Here is a 21,566-nt window from a genome sequence, read left to right as displayed (position 1 = left end):
GACAATTTTCCATGTTATGTGAACCTTTAATGATTTTGCTGGAATTAATAGGTGGCGATCTTCCATGGCACAATATATATATTTTAAAACTAAAGTTGACATAAACGTTCTTGAGAATTAAAGAAGTGTAATTTGGTAAAATTCACTTGGAATGAATAGTTCATCTTTTGGACACAAATGACGTGGCAATACAAACACATCATGACACTGACCCCTGACCCACCCCCAAAGCCAATACCTAGACTAAAAAGAGTGATGGGAATTATTCCCTAATTAATATATTGATTGTATCTTATATTGGGATTCCTCTAATAGCAACCTTTTTTGCTTCTTTGGTTGCTTCTTGCTTCCTACTATTTTCTCTCCCTACATCTCCATGTTTTCATAGAAAAAAAAAAAATCTGTGCTTTATATCATTACTATGCAAATAAGTTTCAGATACCCACAAAAAATTATTATTTCTTATATTTTAATTGTATTCATAGCTCAATAATAATGATTTAGGTTAAATTTGTGAGAGTGTGATATCATGCTTTGATATGGGCGGTGGGTGACCCTTTTCTTTTATTTTCTTCTTCCATAATGGAGAGAGATAGTTCATAGTTGTGAAGGACTTTTCTTGAATCTTGAGAGATCACCAACAAATTAATAAAGCATAATATATTGCATAGTACTCAGTCGACAGTCATATATGTATAAAAGAAAATGAAAATTAAGAATTGTGGAGGCCCATGCTTCTGTATGTTTGGTCTTCCTCGTTATTTTCAGTGCTAAAGCTCCTTTATTTTATTTATTTATTTACACAGAGAGATAGCCTGTAAAAGCCTCCAAAGCCACTCCCTAAAAAAAAGCCATAGAAGAAGACAACATCATCCCTCCAAAACCTACCAGCCTTTTTCATTATTTTACTCTTATAGTGACCTGTCTTTCATGTGCTTTTCTTCATTTATCTTTTTTCTTCTTCTCCATTTGCTTCTCTTTGTCTCACCTATACTTTGATATATATCATTATGTGGGTAAGTGAAAGATTGAGAACTTGAGTACTTTGCAGCCTTGGTTGCTTTTTTTTTATTGTTGAATCATGAGAAATATAGAGGTATAGCTAGCTTTAATTAGCTAGTTATGAATCCTTGGAAGAAGGAAAAGAGGTGTTTGGAATGAAGTTTGATCCAAGATCCTTGTTTCTCTTTTAGTGTTTGGGTTTTTTTTCCCCTTTTGTTTCTAAATGGGGATTGAGTTTAATTTTGAGTCTTTCTGTTGGTTTAATGAGTTGTTGCATGAATAAAGAGATTGAAGAAGAGAGATTTTACTTGTAAAACTTCAAGATCCTCTTCTCTTTTCTCTCTGAGAGAGAGAGAGAGAGAAGGGAGGGTTTCTGATAGAAAGTTGATTCAAGATCCTTCTCTTTCTTTCTTTCTCCTCTTCTCTATCTTAATTTCTATGTTCCTCTTAAAAAGAAAGAGCTTGAAAATTTTGCAGTCATGTTCATGTCCTTTTTCCATTTTTTTTCACTCTTGATCTTGAAAATAATTACTTGATAATACCATAGACTGATCTCGGACCAGGCTTCATTCCTCACACCAAGCTTTTCCATGCTGAAACACAACAAGACCTCAAAAGGTATCTATGCTCTTCTCTCTTTCTGAATCAGGCTTCTATATAACATATAGTTTCTTATTCTTTGATAAGATGCTACTGAATTAGTTTGTTACAAGATTTTCATTCTCCTGAGGAGATGGAAATTGGAGAAATATATTCTAACACTGTGCTGGTTTGCTGAGATTCGCAGACAAACAATATAAGACATATACCAATGATGTTTCATCAGAAATGTCATGTCTTTCCTTAATACATAAGTTCATATTTTATTTCCTAGTTTTTCAGCTTCTTGGGTTCAAAATTGATTTGATGTTTCTTGCCTTTAAATATTCCTCAATCACTGATCATAGATCTCACAAACATAAACCCTAGCAGCAGACCTTTCTCTCTGTGCAACACCAACAATAAACACAAGTGGGTTTTTAATAAATCCATCCTTTGTATCATCCAGAGTTACTAATTTATATAAAAAAATATAATGCCTATTTTCAGATGCTAATTGGGAGTTTGGATTTATACTTCCTTTAGGGTTTTGCTCTTCTGCGTGGATATTGCACCATTGTTTTTATCGTTTTACTTGCTTTTGATCAGATGCTAATCACATCATTTATGTGTGAAAGATATGATCCACGTGATTATTACAGTGCCATCTACAAATTATCTTAATTAAGCGACATGATTAGATATGATCAGGTAAATATGTTGGAGGGTGTGCTTAATTAGTTTGCAATGTGTTTGAAGATATGCCAAGCCCAAACTTTAATCCTGTGCTTAATGAATAGATGTGATTAATTAGCTAAAGAAATGGGTTCTCTTCCTTTTCAGAATTCCACAAAATATTAATCTCAAGCTAGCATTGAGATCAGCATCATAGATTCTCTCTATGTATTTTCTTGTACAATTAGTTTCGTTTAAGATTCAAACTCCAGATTTCTCAACTCTGGAAATGAAAGTATCAATGCGCTAAAACCTATTGGTATGCATGTCATGTAAAATAAGATTTATATATCGTGTTCTAGTTCTTATGGACTTGTTTAGCCAATATTCTTGTGCAGAAGCATTCTGAAATGGGTTATCATATGCTTGTTTATCCTTGGCATATGCAGAAGGTAAAGGATGATGATGACAGAATTTCTTCTTCACTGTTGTGTAGGGACTCCAATGGCGATGGTTAAGTTATTTTCCTGAAAGCTATAGGCTTTGATTAGATAATGTCTTTGGTTATTTTGATAATCAAGGACAGCATTGTAGTTATTTCTAAGACTGCGAGGTATGAGCATAAATTCAGTTGAAGCAAATTTTTTTTAAAGGAGAGTGAATATGAGAGGCAAATTAAAGAAAATTAGGGTTTAAAGGAAGTGTGAGAAGTGCATACCTATTTAATGCAAAGGAGGTTTTCTATAATATAAATCTAAAGAGAAGTTAGGAAGAAGAAAGTTGACAAATTCTCATTGAAGGCTAACTAAATTTCTGATAAATTAAAGTCTTGCTAATTTTTTTTTTCATAACCACACCTATTTTTAAATTCATTATACCGAAACTTTTATACCGATCAGTCAATAAAAAAATAAAATAATAAAATAAATTTTATTTATATCGAATCGGTCTATAAAAGAATAAAATATTACCAACGAATATTTGCTCTATATAGATAAAGTGCTGTCAGCGAGTATTCGCTCTATTCATATAGAACCAAACCATCAGTCTCACTTACGAAAAAAGAATGCCGAATCACTTATTTCAACGCTCGTTAATTAAAATCTTGTTAATTTATATTGGAATTAATATTCTCTTTCCATCTTATTTTTTATTATTATTTCACTCATTTCATGAAAAAAAATAAAAAAAATTATTATTTAATTTTTTTTATTTTAATAAAATTAACTATATAATCTTTAGCTTGAATAATATATTACTTAGTCATTGTATTTTTATTATATATATCTACTCTTTAGTTCAACTTTCTAGTATTAAAACAATACATTTAAAATACATTATTTATTTATTTAATAACTTGTTAAACTTAAAAAAAAATAAATAAAACTTCAATAAGAGCATAATACTGATTAGTCTTTTGACATTTTCTTTTTAATAAAAGAAATACGTCTCATTCTCTCTCTTTTTTATTTTAAATTTAGCTATTAATCTTATTAAAAAATAAAAGAAAAACACTTGTTTGAAATAGAAAATTATTTTTTTTATATATAATTAGTCACTATAATCAATAATTTTTTAATAAATACCTCTGCAGACATAAAAAGAAATAAACAAAGAGATATATTTTATTAGAATATAACAATGAATTAACTAAGGTATGGCATTTACTTGTATCAAGGGACTCCACTATGTCTTGTCAACCCAACTAAATGGCAGACAATATAATATTAAAATAAATATTATTTTTGATAATTCAAAACTTCATGAGTCAACAAATTTAATAAATGAAAATAATAACAATCCTGAACTATTCAGATATTCAGAGATTTTAAGGTTAAAGTAAAGAGTTATGAAGAATGTAAAATGAAAATTAGGTCTTGGTGAAGGCATAAATATTTATATATTTATTCATAATTGAGTTTAGTATATATATCTCTCAAGAGTAAACTATTATCTTTTTAAGATGGATTTTTCAGTTTAATTAATCATCGATTAGTATATCGGTCCGATCCAATCTAAATTAATCCAAATAATTTTTTAATTTACTTTTCATTTTAATTTAAAATAATTAATTTAAATTATTTAATAATATTAAAATTAAAATTTATATATTACTAATTCAATTGATAATTTGTCAATATGAAAACTTTTTACACATTAAACAGATTGATGAATACCACAGTAAATATTTTATTTAATATTTAATCGATTTAAATTATATTTTCTCTTATATGTTTTGAAATATACATATTTAAAATTTTGTGCGATCATCCAAAATTTAAAAATTGGATTCGAATCATTTTAATCTCTTTCAAGCTCTTTTAAATGAAATCTTAGATCTCTGACTTTCTTTTGTGACTACTCGGACATAATATTATCGGAGTGCTCTAGCAATTTACAAATATGGTAATCTTGAGATGGGTTATAATTTATAAATTCAGTAGCATAATTTAAATTATGCAATCAATTTAATAAAAAAATTAGCGCATTATAATTTTTTTTAAAACGAGAATTAAAAATTTTTTTAAAATGGAAATCAGAAATTGAAGAAATAGAATATGAAATCTTTTATATTTACTCGTACGCTGTTAATATTGTGAGTGCCACATCAAAAGTTATGCTAAACATATTTTAGGTTATATTTATTATAGTTTTAAATAATATGTGAATAATAAATAGTGAACTAAATTGTAAATTTTTTTTTTATGTGCCACGGTAGATTTAAAAAATTTATCCTAATCAATTTTAATAAATAAATATTTTTCAAGGAAGAGTTTTATTAAAATTATCATATTTATAATTTAAATTTGATATATATTCTTAACTCTGAAAAAAAAAAAAAAGGAAAAAAAGACAAGTGGGCACATGGGGCACATTGTTATATTCCAGAAATAAATTGTGTTGAGGGAATTTGACTAATCGAGCAATAACTCCTATTTGGGTCCATTACTTGAATCTTGCAAAACCTTGACCCACTAAGCCAGCCACAATTTCAGCATTTAAAATCTCTCTATTTCTTTATTACTTCCGTATATTATATTTATACAGATAATTTTAAAAAATGGAACTCTTGAAATTTAAATATAATGCTGAAACCATTAAATTAAAAATATAACCAAAAAAAATTATATTTCAAAATTGCGAGATACAATAAAATTTATAAGAAAAAAAAATTAAATTACAGAATAATCAATCAATTGATAACAATTAGTAGGAATAAAATTTAATTATACATATGGATACATGCAAGCATTCGATTAATTCAATTTAAAATTGAATCCAACCGAATAAATCAAAAATTAAAATTTTAATATTTATAAAAATTAAATCGAATCGATTTTTATTAGAAATTAAATCGAATTGATTTTGATTAAAAATCAAATCGAATCGACCTGATTCAATTCTATTTGATTTAAATTTTTAATAAATTTTTTATTTTTTATATTTTATTTAAAATTTAATTAAAATATTTTAAAATCTAATCTTTCTATATTATTTTATTATTGAAAATAATATATTATTATCACTATTCGGTTTAACTTTTTTAATTTTTTCTGATCAAATTAAATCGAACCGAAATAATTAAAATTTTTATAATTAAAAAATAACTGAAATAAAATGAATAAAAAATTAAATTAAAAATTTAAATTAATTTAATCCAATCAATATTTTTAATCTAAATACAGATATGGGAGAAATGCCATAAAAATTAATGTGCATAAATTTCCATAAAACATAATTTGGAAAATATTATTAAGCATTGTATAAAACAGGAGAATTCTTTTCAAGCCTACTGTAAAATGCAACTGTTAAAATTAATAAAAAATTAATTAATAAAATTTTAAAATATTAAAAATATTTTAATATATTTTTTAAAATTAATAAACTAACTAATAATTTTTTTATATTAAATAATAATTTTCTCAAAATATAATAAGAGAGAGAAGGAGCAAACTTGCCTTCAAAAAATTATTGCAAAATTAGCCGCCTCAGGATAAGAAAAATTCGGACACGCTCGTGATTACAATTAGTATCGTATATTTTAATAATTGGCCAATAAGAAATAAGATTTAAAAAGATTATAATTACATGTTGACTTTTTTTATTTATTTCGTTGACCAGATTTTATTGGATAGTGATTTCGATGAGTATCACAGCTCACAGTCGCAGCCCCCAACCATGAAATTAGCACCAACTCTATCAAAATTAAAGGAAAAAAAAAAGAATATATAAGTTTTTTTTTTCCTTCTGATTTTAAGAAATTTTTGAAAATAAATAATTTTATTTGATGAACTTAAAAAATAAACTAATTAACTCCAATAAAATTTTAATTTAATAATATTTTATTCATTTTTAAATTATTAAAATTTAATTTTAAACTCCCTTAATTGAGCACTCAGTCTTATTCCGGTGATTAAGTGCCAGTAAATATGAGAGATATCAAATTCTATTCTCTTCCTCGGATCATTTCAAAAAAAATTAATATAACCTGAACACAATTGAAAATTAAGAAAAATTTTATGTAAAATATAATGAAATCTATGGTTTCTAGAAAAAATATTAAATTTCTATCTTAATTTAGTTTAATTGCGATAGAAACTCAAAATCTCTAATACTCAGGCCAATGAAGAATTTTTTTTTTTTTTTTTTAAGTTATAAAGCTTGAGCTGTTAAATTTCTATAAATACCACCTTCTACAGTTCTATCCAGTGCCCCTGCAAGCCTCCCTCTCTTTCTCTTTCTGAGGGAAAGCCTGCGTGTGAATAGTAATTTTTGCATATTAGGATCTTATTGTTTCTTCTGTAAGTTCTTGTTTCTTCTTCCTCATTTTCTCTGATTCTGTTTTTCTTGTTAAGTTCTTCAATGTCTGTTTCTTGATTGTGAAAATTAGAAAAGAATGATGACACAATTCCCATTTTCCATGGGAATATGATCATAATTTGATAGTAATAACTATAGAACTGTAACAGTGCATTATGAGTTGATTGATTGCTTCTGGTTTTGTGCACGTATTCATGAACATTTCAATGAGTGAAAAAATTCTATGCCTGAAATATGCATTCTGATGCAGCATCAGAGATGGCTAGATTTCCCTTCTTCTTGATGGGACTTGTTCTCTTATGGGGAGCCATAGCAGAAGCAGAATACATCAAATACAAAGATCCAAAGCAACCCATAAATGCTCGAATAAAGGACTTAATGAAGAGGATGACACTAGAGGAAAAAATTGGTCAGATGACTCAGATTGAACGCAGCGTTGCATCTGCTGAAGTGATGAAGAAGTACTTCATTGGTAAGAAATCATCATTGTCAAATTCAACAATTTAAGGTAAAAAAGGAAGCTAAGATTAAAGAATCTGTTTTTTTTTTCTTTGGACAGGGAGTGTATTGAGTGGAGGAGGCAGTGTTCCAGTTAAACAGGCTTCTGCAGAAACTTGGATTAAAATGGTGAATGATTTTCAGAATGGTTCTTTATCAACCCGACTTGGGATTCCTATGATGTACGGAATAGATGCTGTTCATGGCCACAACAATGTCTACAAGGCAACAATTTTTCCTCACAATGTTGGACTTGGAGCCACCAGGCAAGGAACTGAGGCTCTCTGCCGAATTTCTTCCCAATTGGGTTTTAGTGCTGGCTTCTAGTTTGTCCTTTTGTTTTGGCTAAAAGGGTTGGAGGCTTAAAGCTTATAAATTCTGTAAAAGAATGAATTTGGTCATTTTTTTCTTTTTGACAATGTCAGTTTTGTTAACAATCAGGGATCCTGAACTTGTAAAGAGGATTGGGGCTGCAACAGCACTTGAAGTTAGAGCTACAGGCATTCCTTATGTTTTCGCACCTTGTATTGCGGTAGCGGTCCAAATCATTATTTCATTGCTGATGAGCTTTCGAGTTCGAATCTCAATAGTAGTTAATTGTATGAAAAAAAAAAATCATTATTTCTATCTCCAATCTATTTCACTGCTTCTCATTGTACAGGTTTGTAGAGATCCAAGATGGGGTCGATGCTACGAGAGCTACAGTGAAGATCCTCAGGTCGTTCGAGCAATGACTGAGATAGTACCTGGATTACAAGGAGAAATCCCTGCTGGCTCCCGAAGGGGCGTTCCCTTCGTTGCTGGGAAGTAAGAACAAATAATTCTCTTGGACAAATTAATAAGAACAAATAAGAAAATTTTTCTATTTTGTCAAAGTCATATCAGTTCCATTCCAAAAACTTTTTACAGTTAGCTCCACCTAATTTAGCTGTTAATTTGTGGTACCTACTTGTCACAGAACAAAAGTTGCAGCTTGCACCAAGCATTATGTTGGTGATGGAGGAACAACAAATGGGATTAATGAGAACAATACTGTAATAAGCAGACATGGTTTACTTAGCATTCACATGGCTGGTTACTACAACTCTGTCATCAAAGGGGTGTCCACTGTCATGGTCTCCTACTCTAGCTGGAATGGTGTTAAAATGCACACTAACCGTGATTTGATTACTGGCTTTCTCAAAAACACTCTTCGCTTCAGGGTAGAAAATTTTACTTTTTAATGTTAGAGATGATTTTCATCTTAATCATTAAGAATCTGAGAGTTGCTTGCGAAATTTTGTGGGTTGCTGCAGGGTTTTGTCATCTCAGATTGGCAGGGTATTGACAGGATCACTTCTCCACCACATGCTAACTACTCATTTTCCATCCAAGCAGGAATCTCTGCTGGAATTGACATGGCAAGTCATTGGTCTGAAGGCTTTTTTCTTTATCAGGTTTTCATTAATATGTTGCAAATTCTATCATCTAATACTTGTTGATCCTGCAGATCATGGTTCCATTCAACTACACAGAATTTATAGATGGCCTAACAGACCAGGTGAAGAGAAACATTATTCCAATGAGCCGAATTGATGATGCAGTGAAGAGAATTCTGAGAGTTAAGTTCACAATGGGTCTATTTGAGAACCCAATTGCAGATGAGACTCTGGTGAACCAGCTTGGCAGTCAGGAACATAGAGAACTGGCTAGGGAAGCTGTGAGGAAATCACTTGTGCTGCTAAAGAATGGTAAATCTGCTGATAAACCATTGTTGCCCCTTCCCAAGAAAGCTTCAAAAATACTTGTTGCTGGCAGCCATGCAGACAATCTAGGTTACCAGTGTGGTGGATGGACAATTGAGTGGCAAGGACTTGGTGGCAACAATCTCACAAGTGGTAAATTTCTCAACTTATTATCATTTGTCTCCTACATCTGAAACCTTTTCCTATGATCAAGCTCTTTACCTGACTATTATGATCATGAACAGGTACAACAATCCTGACAGCCATAAAAAATACAGTTCATCCCAGTACAGAAGTTGTGTACAAGGAAAATCCAGATTCACAAATTGTCAAGTCCGACAAATTCTCCTATGCTATAGTTGTAGTAGGAGAAACCCCATATGCAGAAACACAAGGAGACAGCATGAATCTGACAATCGCGGAGCCTGGTCCGAGAACTATCCAGAATGTGTGTGGAGCCATCAATTGTGTTGTTGTTATTGTGTCTGGGCGTCCTGTGGTAATCCAACCATATGTGAAGCTGATGGATGCTGTTGTTGCTGCTTGGCTTCCTGGAACTGAAGGCCAGGGTGTTGCTGATGTTCTATTTGGCGACTATGGTTTCACTGGCAAGCTTTCACGTACATGGTTCAAGACTGTTGATCAGCTACCTATGAATGTTGGAGATCGACACTATGATCCTCTTTTCCCATTTGGATTTGGACTGGCCACCCAACCCATCAAGGCTTAGATGCTATTATTCAAATAGGAAGAAAAAGGCAGCCTTTTAACTTTTGACAAGAAGAATAAAAGCGATGCTGATGTGTATTAGGTTCAGTTGCAAGTTTGTTATTGTTAGTTGTAGAGTTAGCAGCAGATGGATTCTCTGCAACTCTTGAGTTATGATAAAAATAAAACTCCTTCTTCTTCTTTAAACATTTCTGGTTCTTTTCTTTCCTTGCATGTCATTCTACAATCCTTCCTTTTCCGAGAAACATTGAAGGTGCAGCATTGGTATACACAAAATGACATGATTACAGACGAGAAACGACACTGCAAGAGTCATTGCCCTAAATCAGATGGAGTTCTTTTCTGATAGAACGCAATATCTTTGATCTAGCAGTGATTAATTTCTCAAAAATTTTGATGCTGGCAACACAAGGGCACTAGAAAGTAAATAATACATAAAATCACATCAGCAGAATCATCATGAATAACTAACAATGAAATGGTTGTCCCAATGGAGAATACTGCATAGATCTCATCATGAACCAAAACTGATTCCATTCATGAATGTTATATCTTGAATTCATGCAGAAAAATGAACTTTTTCACTGCATGTAATGATTGCCAATGCAAAAACCAACGATTTGGTATACTTCACTGCCATGCCAAGATAAATTGTCTAGGGATTCTGAAACGCCATATCAATGTTAAGACGAAGGAGAAACTCCAAACATGGGAAGGAAATAATCATGGATTACAATTATTAATAAACAAATTCAATGAGTTCCAATTATGTACGATATGAGAGAATAGTGCAGACTGCAGACAGTGGATCAGTAAGCAAATATGCTCTGTGAAATGGCTAGCAGTATAGAACTTGAAACAGAGAAGCAATGACGCAGCAGTTTTATCCATGACACAGGCATTTCATATATTGTTTTCACATTAAACTACATATATTTGACAAAACTCTTTATTACAACAGAAAAAGTAACCGTTCTCGCATGGAAGATAGAACTGCATATCCATGGAAACACTATTATTACAAGGTGTAAAGGAAAGGAAATGAACTCTTATAACATTTTGCAGAAAAGGGCTATTTTGCATCAGCTATTTGTGTGTCTTTGTCAGTATCAGCAACAACAGATCTCATGTTCTCGGCTTCTTTTATCTGCCTCAAGATGTCAGCTTTTTTCTCTAGCATAGCTTCAATTCTTGCATCAATCTTCTCTAACTTGGCTTTTAGACAGTTGAGGTCCTTGCTTTTATCCTTCTCACCCTTCTTTCTCTTCTTGTCTTTATCTTTCTTCTTCTCTGTACCTTCCTTTGCTTTATCGTTCTCCTCCTCCTGTCCTTTCACTTCTGATTCTATGTGAATCTCCCTTGAGAGAACTTCAGCCCCGCTCCTCGATTCATTGATTTCATCCTTGTGTTCCTTATCCTTCTTCTCCTTCTTTTCTTTCTTTTTCTTCTTCTCCTCCTCTCCACCTTCATCTGTTACTTCCTCTTCTACTCCATCCTCATGCTTCTTATCTTTCTTTTTTTTGTCCTTGTTCTTTATCTTCTTTTTCCCTTCCTTCTCTTCACCTTCCTCTTCTTCTTCCTCCTTTGTTTCATCCTTGTGTTTCTTCTCTTTCTTCTTCTCTTTCTTTTTCTTCTTCTCCTCCCCATCATCATCTTCTTTTTCCTTGTCTTTCTTCTTTTCTGTTTCTTCCACAGATCCCTCACCTGTCTTCTCTTCATCTTTGACCTTCTTTTCTTTCTCTTTCTTTACTTTTTTGTCTTTTTTCTTCTCTTCATCCTTCTCCTTACCCTCCTTCACATGCTTCTCATCCTGCTGTTCCTTAATCCCCAAACTTTTATCTTTGATTTCCCTTGTCCCTTTTTCCTCTTCCTCTAAAACTTTATCCTTATCCTTCTTCTCTTTCTTATCTTTCTTCTTTTTCTCATCTTCCTCCTTGGCCTCCTCCACATGTTCTTTCTCCTTCTTTTTCTTCTCTTCTTTTCCCTTGACTTTCTTATCTTCTTTCTCTTCTTTTTTCTCAGTCTCTCCAGCTTCATTATCTACCTCTGGCTCTTCACCTAAACTACCCTCACCATCCTTTGCCGTCTTAGTTTTCTTCTTCTTTTCCTTGTCTTTCTCTTTCTTCTTGTCATCTTCATCATCATCCTTCTTATCCTTCTTATCCTTCTTATCTTTCTGCTTTGGCTTTTCCTTCTCTACCGATTTGGTCTTCAAATCAAGTTCAACCTCAATTTTCTCTTTCTTCTCATCACTTGGCTCTTTATCCTTGCTCTTGACTTTGAGATGCATCTCCTCCTTTTTAATTTTCTCAGCTACATCACCACCTTCAGATTTGCCTTCCATCTCAGGTTTTTTGCGAAATAATTGAACTGTAAACGTAAATCCTTTCCCGTTTAATCTGAGGTTCCCTGAAAAAAAAAAAATCAGACCAATTAGGAAGTGAGATATCAATTCCAAAAACCTATGTGTGAACTTGAAATGAACATTCAGCAGCATAGGATTATCAATACTAACAGATTGATCAAAAGAAACTAATCAATTGATAGGATCATTACAAAGAAAACATTTGAACTTCACACAAGGACACAAATAATGAAGTTACCCATTCAACAGAAAACAGGACCATTGCATGAGCTACAAAGACAAATTATACCATCAAAGGAGAAAAGACGAATTTCAGAAAGAAAATCACAGGCCAATAGAGATCCTAATATGAACCATCTCTAATTATTGAAGAAAACCCATCAACCAGTAAATTAAGCAATCAAAAAATCCCAAAACGAAAACAAAACGTTGTTTTCTTTTTGTCCCCCGCCTATCAATTACCTGAGACGGAGAGTGATTCCATACTGATAAGTTCTTTAGACATACTTCAGAAATTAAAATTTCTTAAAATTAAATCAAGCAACAAGAAACTATCTAATAGATTACAAGAGAACAAGAGTAATATACACATAAAATAGATCAAATCAAGAAAACTAAGAAAGAAGAACTAAGAAAAAAGGCAGAGGAAAGGAACTTGTACCTTACTTTTCTAGAACAAGAAGAATTCTCCAGATGGTGGGTTCTAATAGAGTAATCCAGAGAGTTTTAGAATTTCCTCTTGCTGTGTGCGCGTAAAATTAGGGGCAGAGGCGAGTGCCCGCAGCTGACTTTTATATAGAGTGGGAAGTGGGAGCAAGAAGGAACTAGGAAGCACCCATTTGTAATTTCCTCTTCCCCCTTCCGCTGGGTACTGATCACCACGCTCTCGCCCGTAATTAATATATTCTTAAAACAAATAACGTTAAAAATATTGAAAATAATTTGAGTTCGAGTTTTTTATTTTAAATTTTTTATTAATTAAAATTTTATAATTTTATTAAAAGTTAAATAAATTATAATATAATGTAACATTATTTCTAATTATAAAAATTAAAATATATAGAGATAATCAATCATTTTTAAAATTATAAAAATACATTTTATTATATAAAATTTATTTTTATTATTAAAAAATATTATATTATGTTATGAGTCATTTCACTTTTAAATAAAATAATAATGATTTAACTGAATTTTTATTTTTTAATTAAAATTATTTGATGAAAATGACGTAAAGATTAAAGGATCAATACTTAAAATACTATTTTATAATTTACAATTTTTTTTGATGAATTTATAATTTTATATTTTTTTTATATATGAGATAAATCATACTTAAAATACTATTTTATATCATTACATAAATAAACTAACGATATTATAATTTTTTTTTATTAAGGAATATATTGCTTTACAAGTTACGTTATTAACAGCGTAAATTTATAACAATTATATATATTCTTAATATTTAAACACTATATTATATTTCATACTCTATTTTATTAAAAAAGATATGTAAATTAAATTAAATTATTCATAATTTTTATAAAATAATAAAAAATAATTGAGCAATTTTAATATATTTTTTTATTAAAATAAGTGAGTATATATATAAATTATAAAATTTTATTAAAACAACTCCTAATAATACTTTATAATTAATTAACCTATGATTATGATTATATAATCTCTTATTATATACAGATTATATTCACACTCTAACACTCTCCTCAAGTTGGATTATAGATATTTATCATGTTCAACTTGTTAGAAAGATATTTTATTTGAGGCCCATTTAAAGTTTTGGTGACTAGATCACCCAGTTATTCTCTGTCAAATTTTCTTGAATCTTCTCACGAATGATATGACAATCAACTTCAATATGCTTAGTTCGTTCATGGTATATTGGATTAGAAGTAATGTGAAGAGTAGCCTGATTATCACATCAAAATTTCGCGAGTGACGCAACGTCCATACCAACTTTTTCGACAGATAATTTATCTACATAATCTCACAAGTGGATTGAGTCATGACCCTGTATTTTGACTCGGCACTGATCTGTATACCACATTTTGTTTCTTACTTTTTCAAAACACTAGGTTTCCTCCAACAAATACACAGTAGCCTATAGTCGACCTTCTATCACTTTTGGATCATGTCCAGTCGGTATTAGAAAAACACTCAAATGCAGTATGTCCATGATTTTTGTAGAGTATACCGAGACTAGAAGTCCCTTTTAGATAACAAAAAAAATTGTTTTAGAGCGGCCCAATGTTTCACCGTACGTGTAGACATGAATTAGCTTACAACGCTTACTGTAAAAACAATATCCAGCTTTCCAACCAACCTCCTGTATCTCTCTGGATCATCATAAGGGTTTCCATCATCTTTTGTAAGACATATATTAGGAATCATTGGTGTGCTACATGGTTTAACTCACATCTTCCTAGTTACTGTAAGTAAGTCAAGGACATGCTTTTTTTGAGACAAAAAAATTTCTTTCTACTTTTCAAGATTTTGACTCCCAATAAATATTTAAGCAACCCAAGTTTTTAGTATAAAAACTCGCATACAAATAGTTTTTGAGAAAATAAATTCCTTTACTATCATTTCCTGTAATGATAATATTATCAACATATACAACAAGAAGAATAACACTAGTATCTGAATTTCTATAGAAGACTGAACGATCACACTTACTTTTTTTCAATCCAAATTTTTAAAAAACTTCACTAGACTTGCTAAACAATGCACGGGGACTCTGCTTCAAACCATATAAAAATTTCTTCAAAAACCTCATGAAATTTAGGGTATAACTTCTTCAAAACCGGTAAAGAAGGATGTCTCAACCAATAATATGCTTCAAATGGAGACACAATACCAGAGCAGGCAACAGACTGAGGTACCATGCATCCAAAATGTAAAGACCTCCAGATACATGTCCTTTACCAATAATATGTTTCGTCACAAAATTCTGAATGAGATAATGATCAAGAAAAAAGGAAACACAACAATTTATGTCTTTGGTAAGTTTACTCACAGAGATTAAATTAAAGGTAAAATTAGGTAAACTTAGTACAGATAATAAGGTAATAGAAGGAGTAAGTTTAACAGTTTCAGAACCCTCAAAATTATAGATTGACTCATCAGCTATGCTTTATGAGATCGAAAACTAGTAAAAATATGAAAATTACCTGTCATGTGATTCGTGGTACTAGAATCAATGATTCATATAGAAAATAAAACATGTTTTACCTGTATCAGCTGTAATACCCGGTTAGAATCCGGCACCGGAATTCCTGTAGTCCGGTGGAATTCGGGGTGTCGGAATTCTATAAAAAGGGTAGGATTTATGTTTTACTAAGTGTTATGAGTTGCAATGAACCAAGGCAGCTGAGCCAAGTTCGGCCGCCGAAGGTAAGTTCGGCTGCCGAAAGTGGCCAAGGTTTGGCGTCCGAAGTGCAAGTTCGGCCCCCGAATGTTTGCATGATTTTGCATGCGATTGGGCAGCCGAAGCTGAGTTGGCTGGTCAGCTGAGTCATGGATTTTGACAGGTGTTGGCCTCAGATTCTTGCCATGGATTAGCCACGTCTTTTATGACTCATCTGCAAGTGGTTTCAGCAGCTCATACAGAATTTATGTTGGTTTGCTAAGTGTTTGAAGATTTTGTGCATAAAAGTTAAGGTTTAAGGGTTAAGGTGTTTGAAGGAGAGTTTGTCCAAAACTTCACGTGAGGATTGTTCATCTTCTTGTTATACAGGAGGTAAGTGAAGATTTGGAACTTGTTTATATGTTTTCTGAAGGTTTTATGGGGTTAAGGAAGGAGATGCATGTTTAGGTGAAAAATGATGGTTTTAATGATTTATGCATGTATACATGTTTATGTGTTATGTTTGTTTTGTTGTTTGGGGTTATTAGCTAGTTTTGGACCCCTGTGATCATATACTTGAGTATATGTGTGTTGACTAGTTGAAATATGCATGTTTGGAGGAATTGAAGGGAAGGAGGAGATGGTTTGCCGTTGAAGCTGAGTTCTGGATGAACTCAGGTTCGGTAGCCGAAGATTCATTCGGCCGCCGAACCTCCTGCATGGTGGCTAGGTTGCCACAGCTTGCCCCGAGTGTTTTTGCATGTTCGGCTCTGTTTGGGGGATTCGGCCGCCGAAGGTGCCGCCGAAGGTGCTTGCGTTTCGTCTCTGGAGAGGACATTCGGCCGCCGAACCTGCCGCCGAAAGTGTTCTGTCCAGCTTTTCTTTTGTATGTTTTGCATGAGCTTGAGAGTAAGATTAAGGAGATTCTTGGGTAATTCTTGGGTAGTTTAATAGAGGTATGCTTAAGGTAGTTTGGTCCCTCATTTAAGTCTTTATGTGTTTATACAGACCAGAGGAACCAGAGAGAGCAGCAGTGAGTACTGCTCCGGAGTTTACTGAACCTGCAGAGTCAGTCCAGAGCCAGAGGTGAGTGGAACTAAACGTAGTACTTTTAATGAAACAATGGAATGTTTTAGCATATCTCATGCATCATGGTTATACAAATAGGTTGACTGCATTAGTATTCACGAATATGTTGCATTGCATTGCTACTTGTTGGTGTGAGTAAATGCTGAATGATCCAATAGTCTCTGAGTTAAGACCAGGAGCCTTTGACTACGCCCTGGCAGGTATAGTAAAGACCAGGAGCCTTTGACTACGCCCTGGCAATGGTAAGTACAGAGGTGTTATACACATATACATATATGACAGGAAGACCAGGTGCTCGATTCTACGCCCTGGCACGGAAGTTACTGAGGCTATGTGGTGACAGGTTTACTCTTGATGTGGCTTGTTTGTGTTATGACGCATTCCATGAGATCATATGTTATGACTGATTTTATTATTCTACTCACTGGGCTATAGAGCTCATCCCACTCCCTTTATCCCAGTCTTGCAGGAATCAGTGTACAGCGTACAGAGGGAAAGTCTAGAAGAGTTCAGAAAGAGAAACTGAGACTTGTAATAATTTAGAGTGGACATGTATTTATTAAGAGATGTATCAGTTGTATATTCAGTTAGAATTGTGCTTGACTTAGTAATGTTAGTGTTGTAAATCTTCGGTTTATGTACATGATCTGTATATGTATATGTTTTACAGAGTATGTGAAAAAAACCAGGCTTAACAGGTATGAAATAACCTAGCTAGAGCAAGCTCTAGTCAGGGGTACAGAGTACTAAGTACAGAGTTAGTGCATGCACAGATTAAGCCTTGGTACAGAGAAAAGAGTTTTTATTTTCACTGAAAATGTATGATCATGTATGAGATTTACAGGTACACAGAGAGTATTACAGGCTTGCTACGGGTTCTGGCGGCCTTAAGCCGACCTGAATCCTAGCGCCGGTGACGGTCCGTTTCGGGGTCGTTACAGATTGGTATCAGAGCCCTAGGTTCATATGATCGGACCTATAGAGAGAGTGTCGGGCTCAGAGAGATTAGAGTTGGTCAAGCACAATAGGAATCATGTCCACTAGGATAGGATATTGAGTTCTGTCTTTTTGATGCTATGAGATGCATATGCATGTGTTTTGATGATTAAGATATATATGTTTTGATGTGCTGATATGCTATCGTATGTGTTATTTTCAGCGAGTTAAGATGCGAGGAACTCGTCGATCCGCTCGATTGACTGGAGTCCCATCAGATAGTAAGGGAGTAGCTGCTCGTCCTCCTGCATTGCCAAGGGCAAGGTCGCAAAGATCTAGCAGGGAAGGTATGTCAATAGACCCTAGAAGGTCTGTAGACGAGAGTAGAAGAGGGATAGTTAGAGGAGGAGGATCAGAAGAAGTGAGGGAGGCCATGGAGACTGATCCGTCTATGGATGAAGGTATGGGAGAATCCGAGGGAGGCATTCAGGCCTAAGGTTGTGGTTATCCATCCTTGTTTCAGGATCCAGAGTATCCGATGGAAGGTATGTCGGAATACTCTCGTTTTGACCCATATCCTACATACATGCCATATATGCCATATCCTCACTATTACCCATCATATCCACCATATCCTATGTACCCATCTTCCCCTATACAGCCAAGTGCAGCACACCCAGAAATAAATGAACCAACACCTCCACCACCACAAACAGAACCAGTAGCCCCTGTTGCCCAAATGTTTCCATCTAGTTCATCTGGAAGTAAGGTAAAGATGACTGAGTACCTTAAATTGGATGCTCCGAAGTTTAACACAGGAGATGATCCATTTGAGTACCTGAGATTTGTGAAGATGATCACTGATGAGTTGGGTACAGATGACAGTAGAGCCATAGAGATGGCAGGATTTACACTGAAGTGTAAGAAGGCTCGAGAATGGTTCAAGAACTATATAGAGCCCAGAATGAACAGTATGTCGTGGGGAGAGTTCGCTAATGAGTTTGCAGGGTGGGCTTTTCCTAATAGTTCCAGGGAGATGAAGATAATTGAGTTTGAACAGTTGAGACAAACAGATGAGATGACTGTTGATGAGTTCACATATAAGTTTTTGGATCTGCTTCAGTACGTGGGTCAGGCCTATGATACTGATCAGAAGAAGGCGAGGAGATATACCATGAGACTTCATCCCAGGTATTCTTCTTTGATCCTTCCAGCAGAAAAGGAGAGTTTTCACTCTATTATAGATGCAGCCAGGAAGATGGAAGCTAGTGCCAATATTCAGAAACAGTCAAAGGCACAGGCTTCGGGTTCTAAGGCCCCCAGTTCAGGTTCTACAGGCAGTAAGAGATGGGATAGAGCGAGAGGAACAAGGAAAGGGTTTTGGAGTAAAGTCAAGTCAGGTCTGGGAATGGGTAGTGGCTCAAGCTCTGGCACAGCTGTTCCAGTATGTAGGAGATGTGGGAGACCACACAGAGGAACTTGTCAGTTGGGATCTACAGCTTGTTTTAGATGTGGACAGGAAGGGCATATTGCTCGAGAGTGTCCTCAGGTGACTTTTGTGGCACCTTCCCAGCAGATGAGTTCAGGCAGTGTAGCACAGCCAGTAGGGCAGCCAGCAGCTTCAGCTATGCCTCAGGGTAGTGGTAGAGGTAGAGGGAGAGGGGCAGCCTCTACTTCAGCAGCAGGTTCCCGAAGTGGAAATCCTGTAGCCCCAGCACGGATTTTCACCATGACTCAGGAGGAGGCTAACATGTCGAACACAGTGGTGTCAGGTAATCTCATCATTGGGTGTTCAGATGTGTATGCTTTGATGGACCCCGGTGCTTCTCATTCCTTTATTGCCTCGCGAGCCATAGAGAGATTGGGTTTGATCAGTTCTGAGTTAGAGTATCCTCTCTGGGTCAGTGGACCCAAATGTGACCCATCAGTGGCAGTGTCAGTCTGTCGTTTCAGTCCAGTAGTCATAGAGGGTAGATGCCTTCCAGCTGACCTTGTGGTTCTAGACTTGACAGATTTTGATGTCATTCTAGGGATGGATTGGCTATCTGCATATAGTGCTACTTTGGACTGTAGAGAGAAGATAGTGAGTCTCAGAGACCAGGATGGGTCAGAGTGTGTCTTCAGAGGAGACAGGAGAGGTACACCCAGAGGTATGATTTCAGCCCTTCAGGCTTGTCGTTTGCTTATGAGGGGTTGTCAGGGGTTTCTAGCTCATGTGAGAGAGCTAGACAGTCAGGTTAGGGAACCAGCCGCAGTACCAGTAGTTCAAGAGTTTCTTGATGTGTTCCCAGACGAACTTCCAGGACTACCACCTGGTAGGGAGATAGAGTTTGAAATAGAATTGCTGCCTGATACCAGACCTATCTCTATTCCTCCCTATAGGATGGCGCCAGCAGAGTTAAAAGAGTTAAAAGAACAGTTGCAGGACTTGGTAGATAAGGGTTTCATCCGCCCTAGTACCTCACCTTGGGGTGCTCCAGTACTTTTTGTCAGAAAGAAGGATGGATCCCTCAGACTTTGTATTGACTACAGACAGTTAAACAAGGTCACTACCAAGAATAGATATCCTCTGCCTAGGATTGATGATCTATTTGACCAACTAGCTGGAGCAGGTTGTTTCTCTAAAATAGATCTGAGATCCGGGTATCATCAGTTGAGAGTCAGAGAGACAGATGTGCCTAAGACAGCATTCCGGACCAGATATGGGCACTATGAGTTCTTAGTGATGCCGTTCGGGTTGACTAATGCCCCTGCAGCATTCATGGATCTCATGAATAGAGTTTTCAGTGAGTTTCTGGATCATTTTGTGATTGTCTTTATTGATGACATCTTAGTGTACTCCAGAGATGCAGAGGAACATGCCCAGCATCTGCGGATAGTTCTGCAGACACTGAGAGAGCATGGTTTGTATGCCAAGTTCTCGAAGTGTGAGTTTTGGTTGGGGAGCATTTCCTTCTTGGGACATGTGGTATCAGCAGATGGAATTGAGGTAGACCCCAAGAAGATAGAGGTTGTAGCTAACTGGCCCAGACCTACTACAGTGACTGAGATTAAAAGCTTTCTGGGACTGGCAGGTTACTACAGGAGGTTCGTACAGGATTTCTCGAAGATAGCAGCTCCTATGACCAAACTGACTCAGAAGAACCAGAAATTTATCTGGTCAGACCAGTGTGAAGAGAGCTTTGAGGAGCTCAAGAGGAGATTGACTACAGCACCAGTGCTAGCTCTGCCTGTTAGTGACAAGGATTTCACAGTGTTCTGTGATGCGTCTCGAGTAGGATTGGGTTGTGTTTTGATGCAGCAGGATAGGGTGATTGCTTATGCTTCTAGACAGTTAAAGAAGCACGAGTTGAATTACCCCACCCATGACCTTGAGATGGCAGCAGTTATCTTTGCACTCAAGATGTGGAGGCATTACCTCTACGGGGTTAAATGCGAGATCTTCACTGATCACAAAAGTTTACAGTACATCTTGAGCCAAAGGGAGCTGAATTTGAGGCAGAGAAGATGGGTAGAATTGCTTAGTGATTATGATTGTAAGATCCAGTATCATCCGGGTAAGGCGAATGTTGTGGCAGACGCCTTAAGTCGGAAGTCACTAGGTAGTTTATCTCATATAGTAGCAGAGCGGAGACCAGTAGTGATGGAGCTTTACAAGCTCATCGATGAGGGGTTACAGCTAGAGTTGTCTTGTACAGGTGTGTTGATAGCACAGATGAGAGTGACACCAGTGTTTCTGGAGCAGATAGCACAGAGACAGCACGAGGACCCTGAGTTG

General features: G+C 34.8%; 2 protein-coding genes and 1 long non-coding RNA gene across 5 annotated transcripts; 2 read left to right on the top strand and 1 right to left on the bottom strand.

Moving 5' to 3' along the window:
• Nucleotides 1-420: 420 nt before the first annotated feature.
• On the top strand, nucleotides 421-3,031 carry LOC110620300. Its single transcript, XR_002488797.2, has 2 exons — nucleotides 421-1,620; nucleotides 2,706-3,031. It is a non-coding gene; the product is annotated as an uncharacterized LOC110620300 (long non-coding RNA).
• Nucleotides 3,032-6,973: 3,942 nt separating this feature from the next.
• On the top strand, nucleotides 6,974-10,208 carry LOC110620297 (beta-glucosidase BoGH3B). The gene is made up of 9 exons (XM_021763981.2): nucleotides 6,974-7,058; nucleotides 7,328-7,549; nucleotides 7,637-7,841; nucleotides 8,017-8,107; nucleotides 8,237-8,382; nucleotides 8,534-8,777; nucleotides 8,871-8,975; nucleotides 9,065-9,452; nucleotides 9,545-10,208. Exons 2-9 carry the CDS (start codon nucleotides 7,336-7,338, stop codon nucleotides 10,027-10,029), a joined length of 1,878 nt encoding a protein of 625 aa, XP_021619673.1. The 5' UTR covers nucleotides 6,974-7,058; nucleotides 7,328-7,335; the 3' UTR covers nucleotides 10,030-10,208.
• Nucleotides 10,209-10,909: 701 nt separating this feature from the next.
• LOC110620298 (DNA ligase 1) lies at nucleotides 10,910-13,216 on the bottom strand. 3 transcript variants are annotated; one of them, XM_021763985.2, is made up of 2 exons: nucleotides 13,060-13,216; nucleotides 10,910-12,437 (listed from the first exon to the last, which is right to left on the bottom strand). In XM_021763985.2, exon 2 carries the CDS (start codon nucleotides 12,370-12,372, stop codon nucleotides 11,101-11,103), a length of 1,272 nt encoding a protein of 423 aa, XP_021619677.1. In that variant the 5' UTR covers nucleotides 12,373-12,437; nucleotides 13,060-13,216; the 3' UTR covers nucleotides 10,910-11,100. The 3 variants fall into 3 exon arrangements, with proteins under 3 accessions (XP_021619677.1, XP_021619675.1, XP_021619674.1); XM_021763983.2 differs by having other exon boundaries at nucleotides 13,055-13,211; XM_021763982.2 differs by lacking the exon at nucleotides 13,060-13,216 and adding an exon at nucleotides 12,856-13,006.
• Between the last annotated feature and the right edge of the window lie 8,350 nt (nucleotides 13,217-21,566).

The sequence above is a fragment of the Manihot esculenta genome, chromosome 8 (assembly GCF_001659605.2).
Source record: "Manihot esculenta cultivar AM560-2 chromosome 8, M.esculenta_v8, whole genome shotgun sequence".
Classification (NCBI taxonomy): Eukaryota; Viridiplantae; Streptophyta; class Magnoliopsida; order Malpighiales; family Euphorbiaceae; genus Manihot; species Manihot esculenta.
The sequence above is the reverse complement of the archived record's forward strand: the minus strand, read 5'-3'. Positions and strand labels throughout refer to the sequence as shown.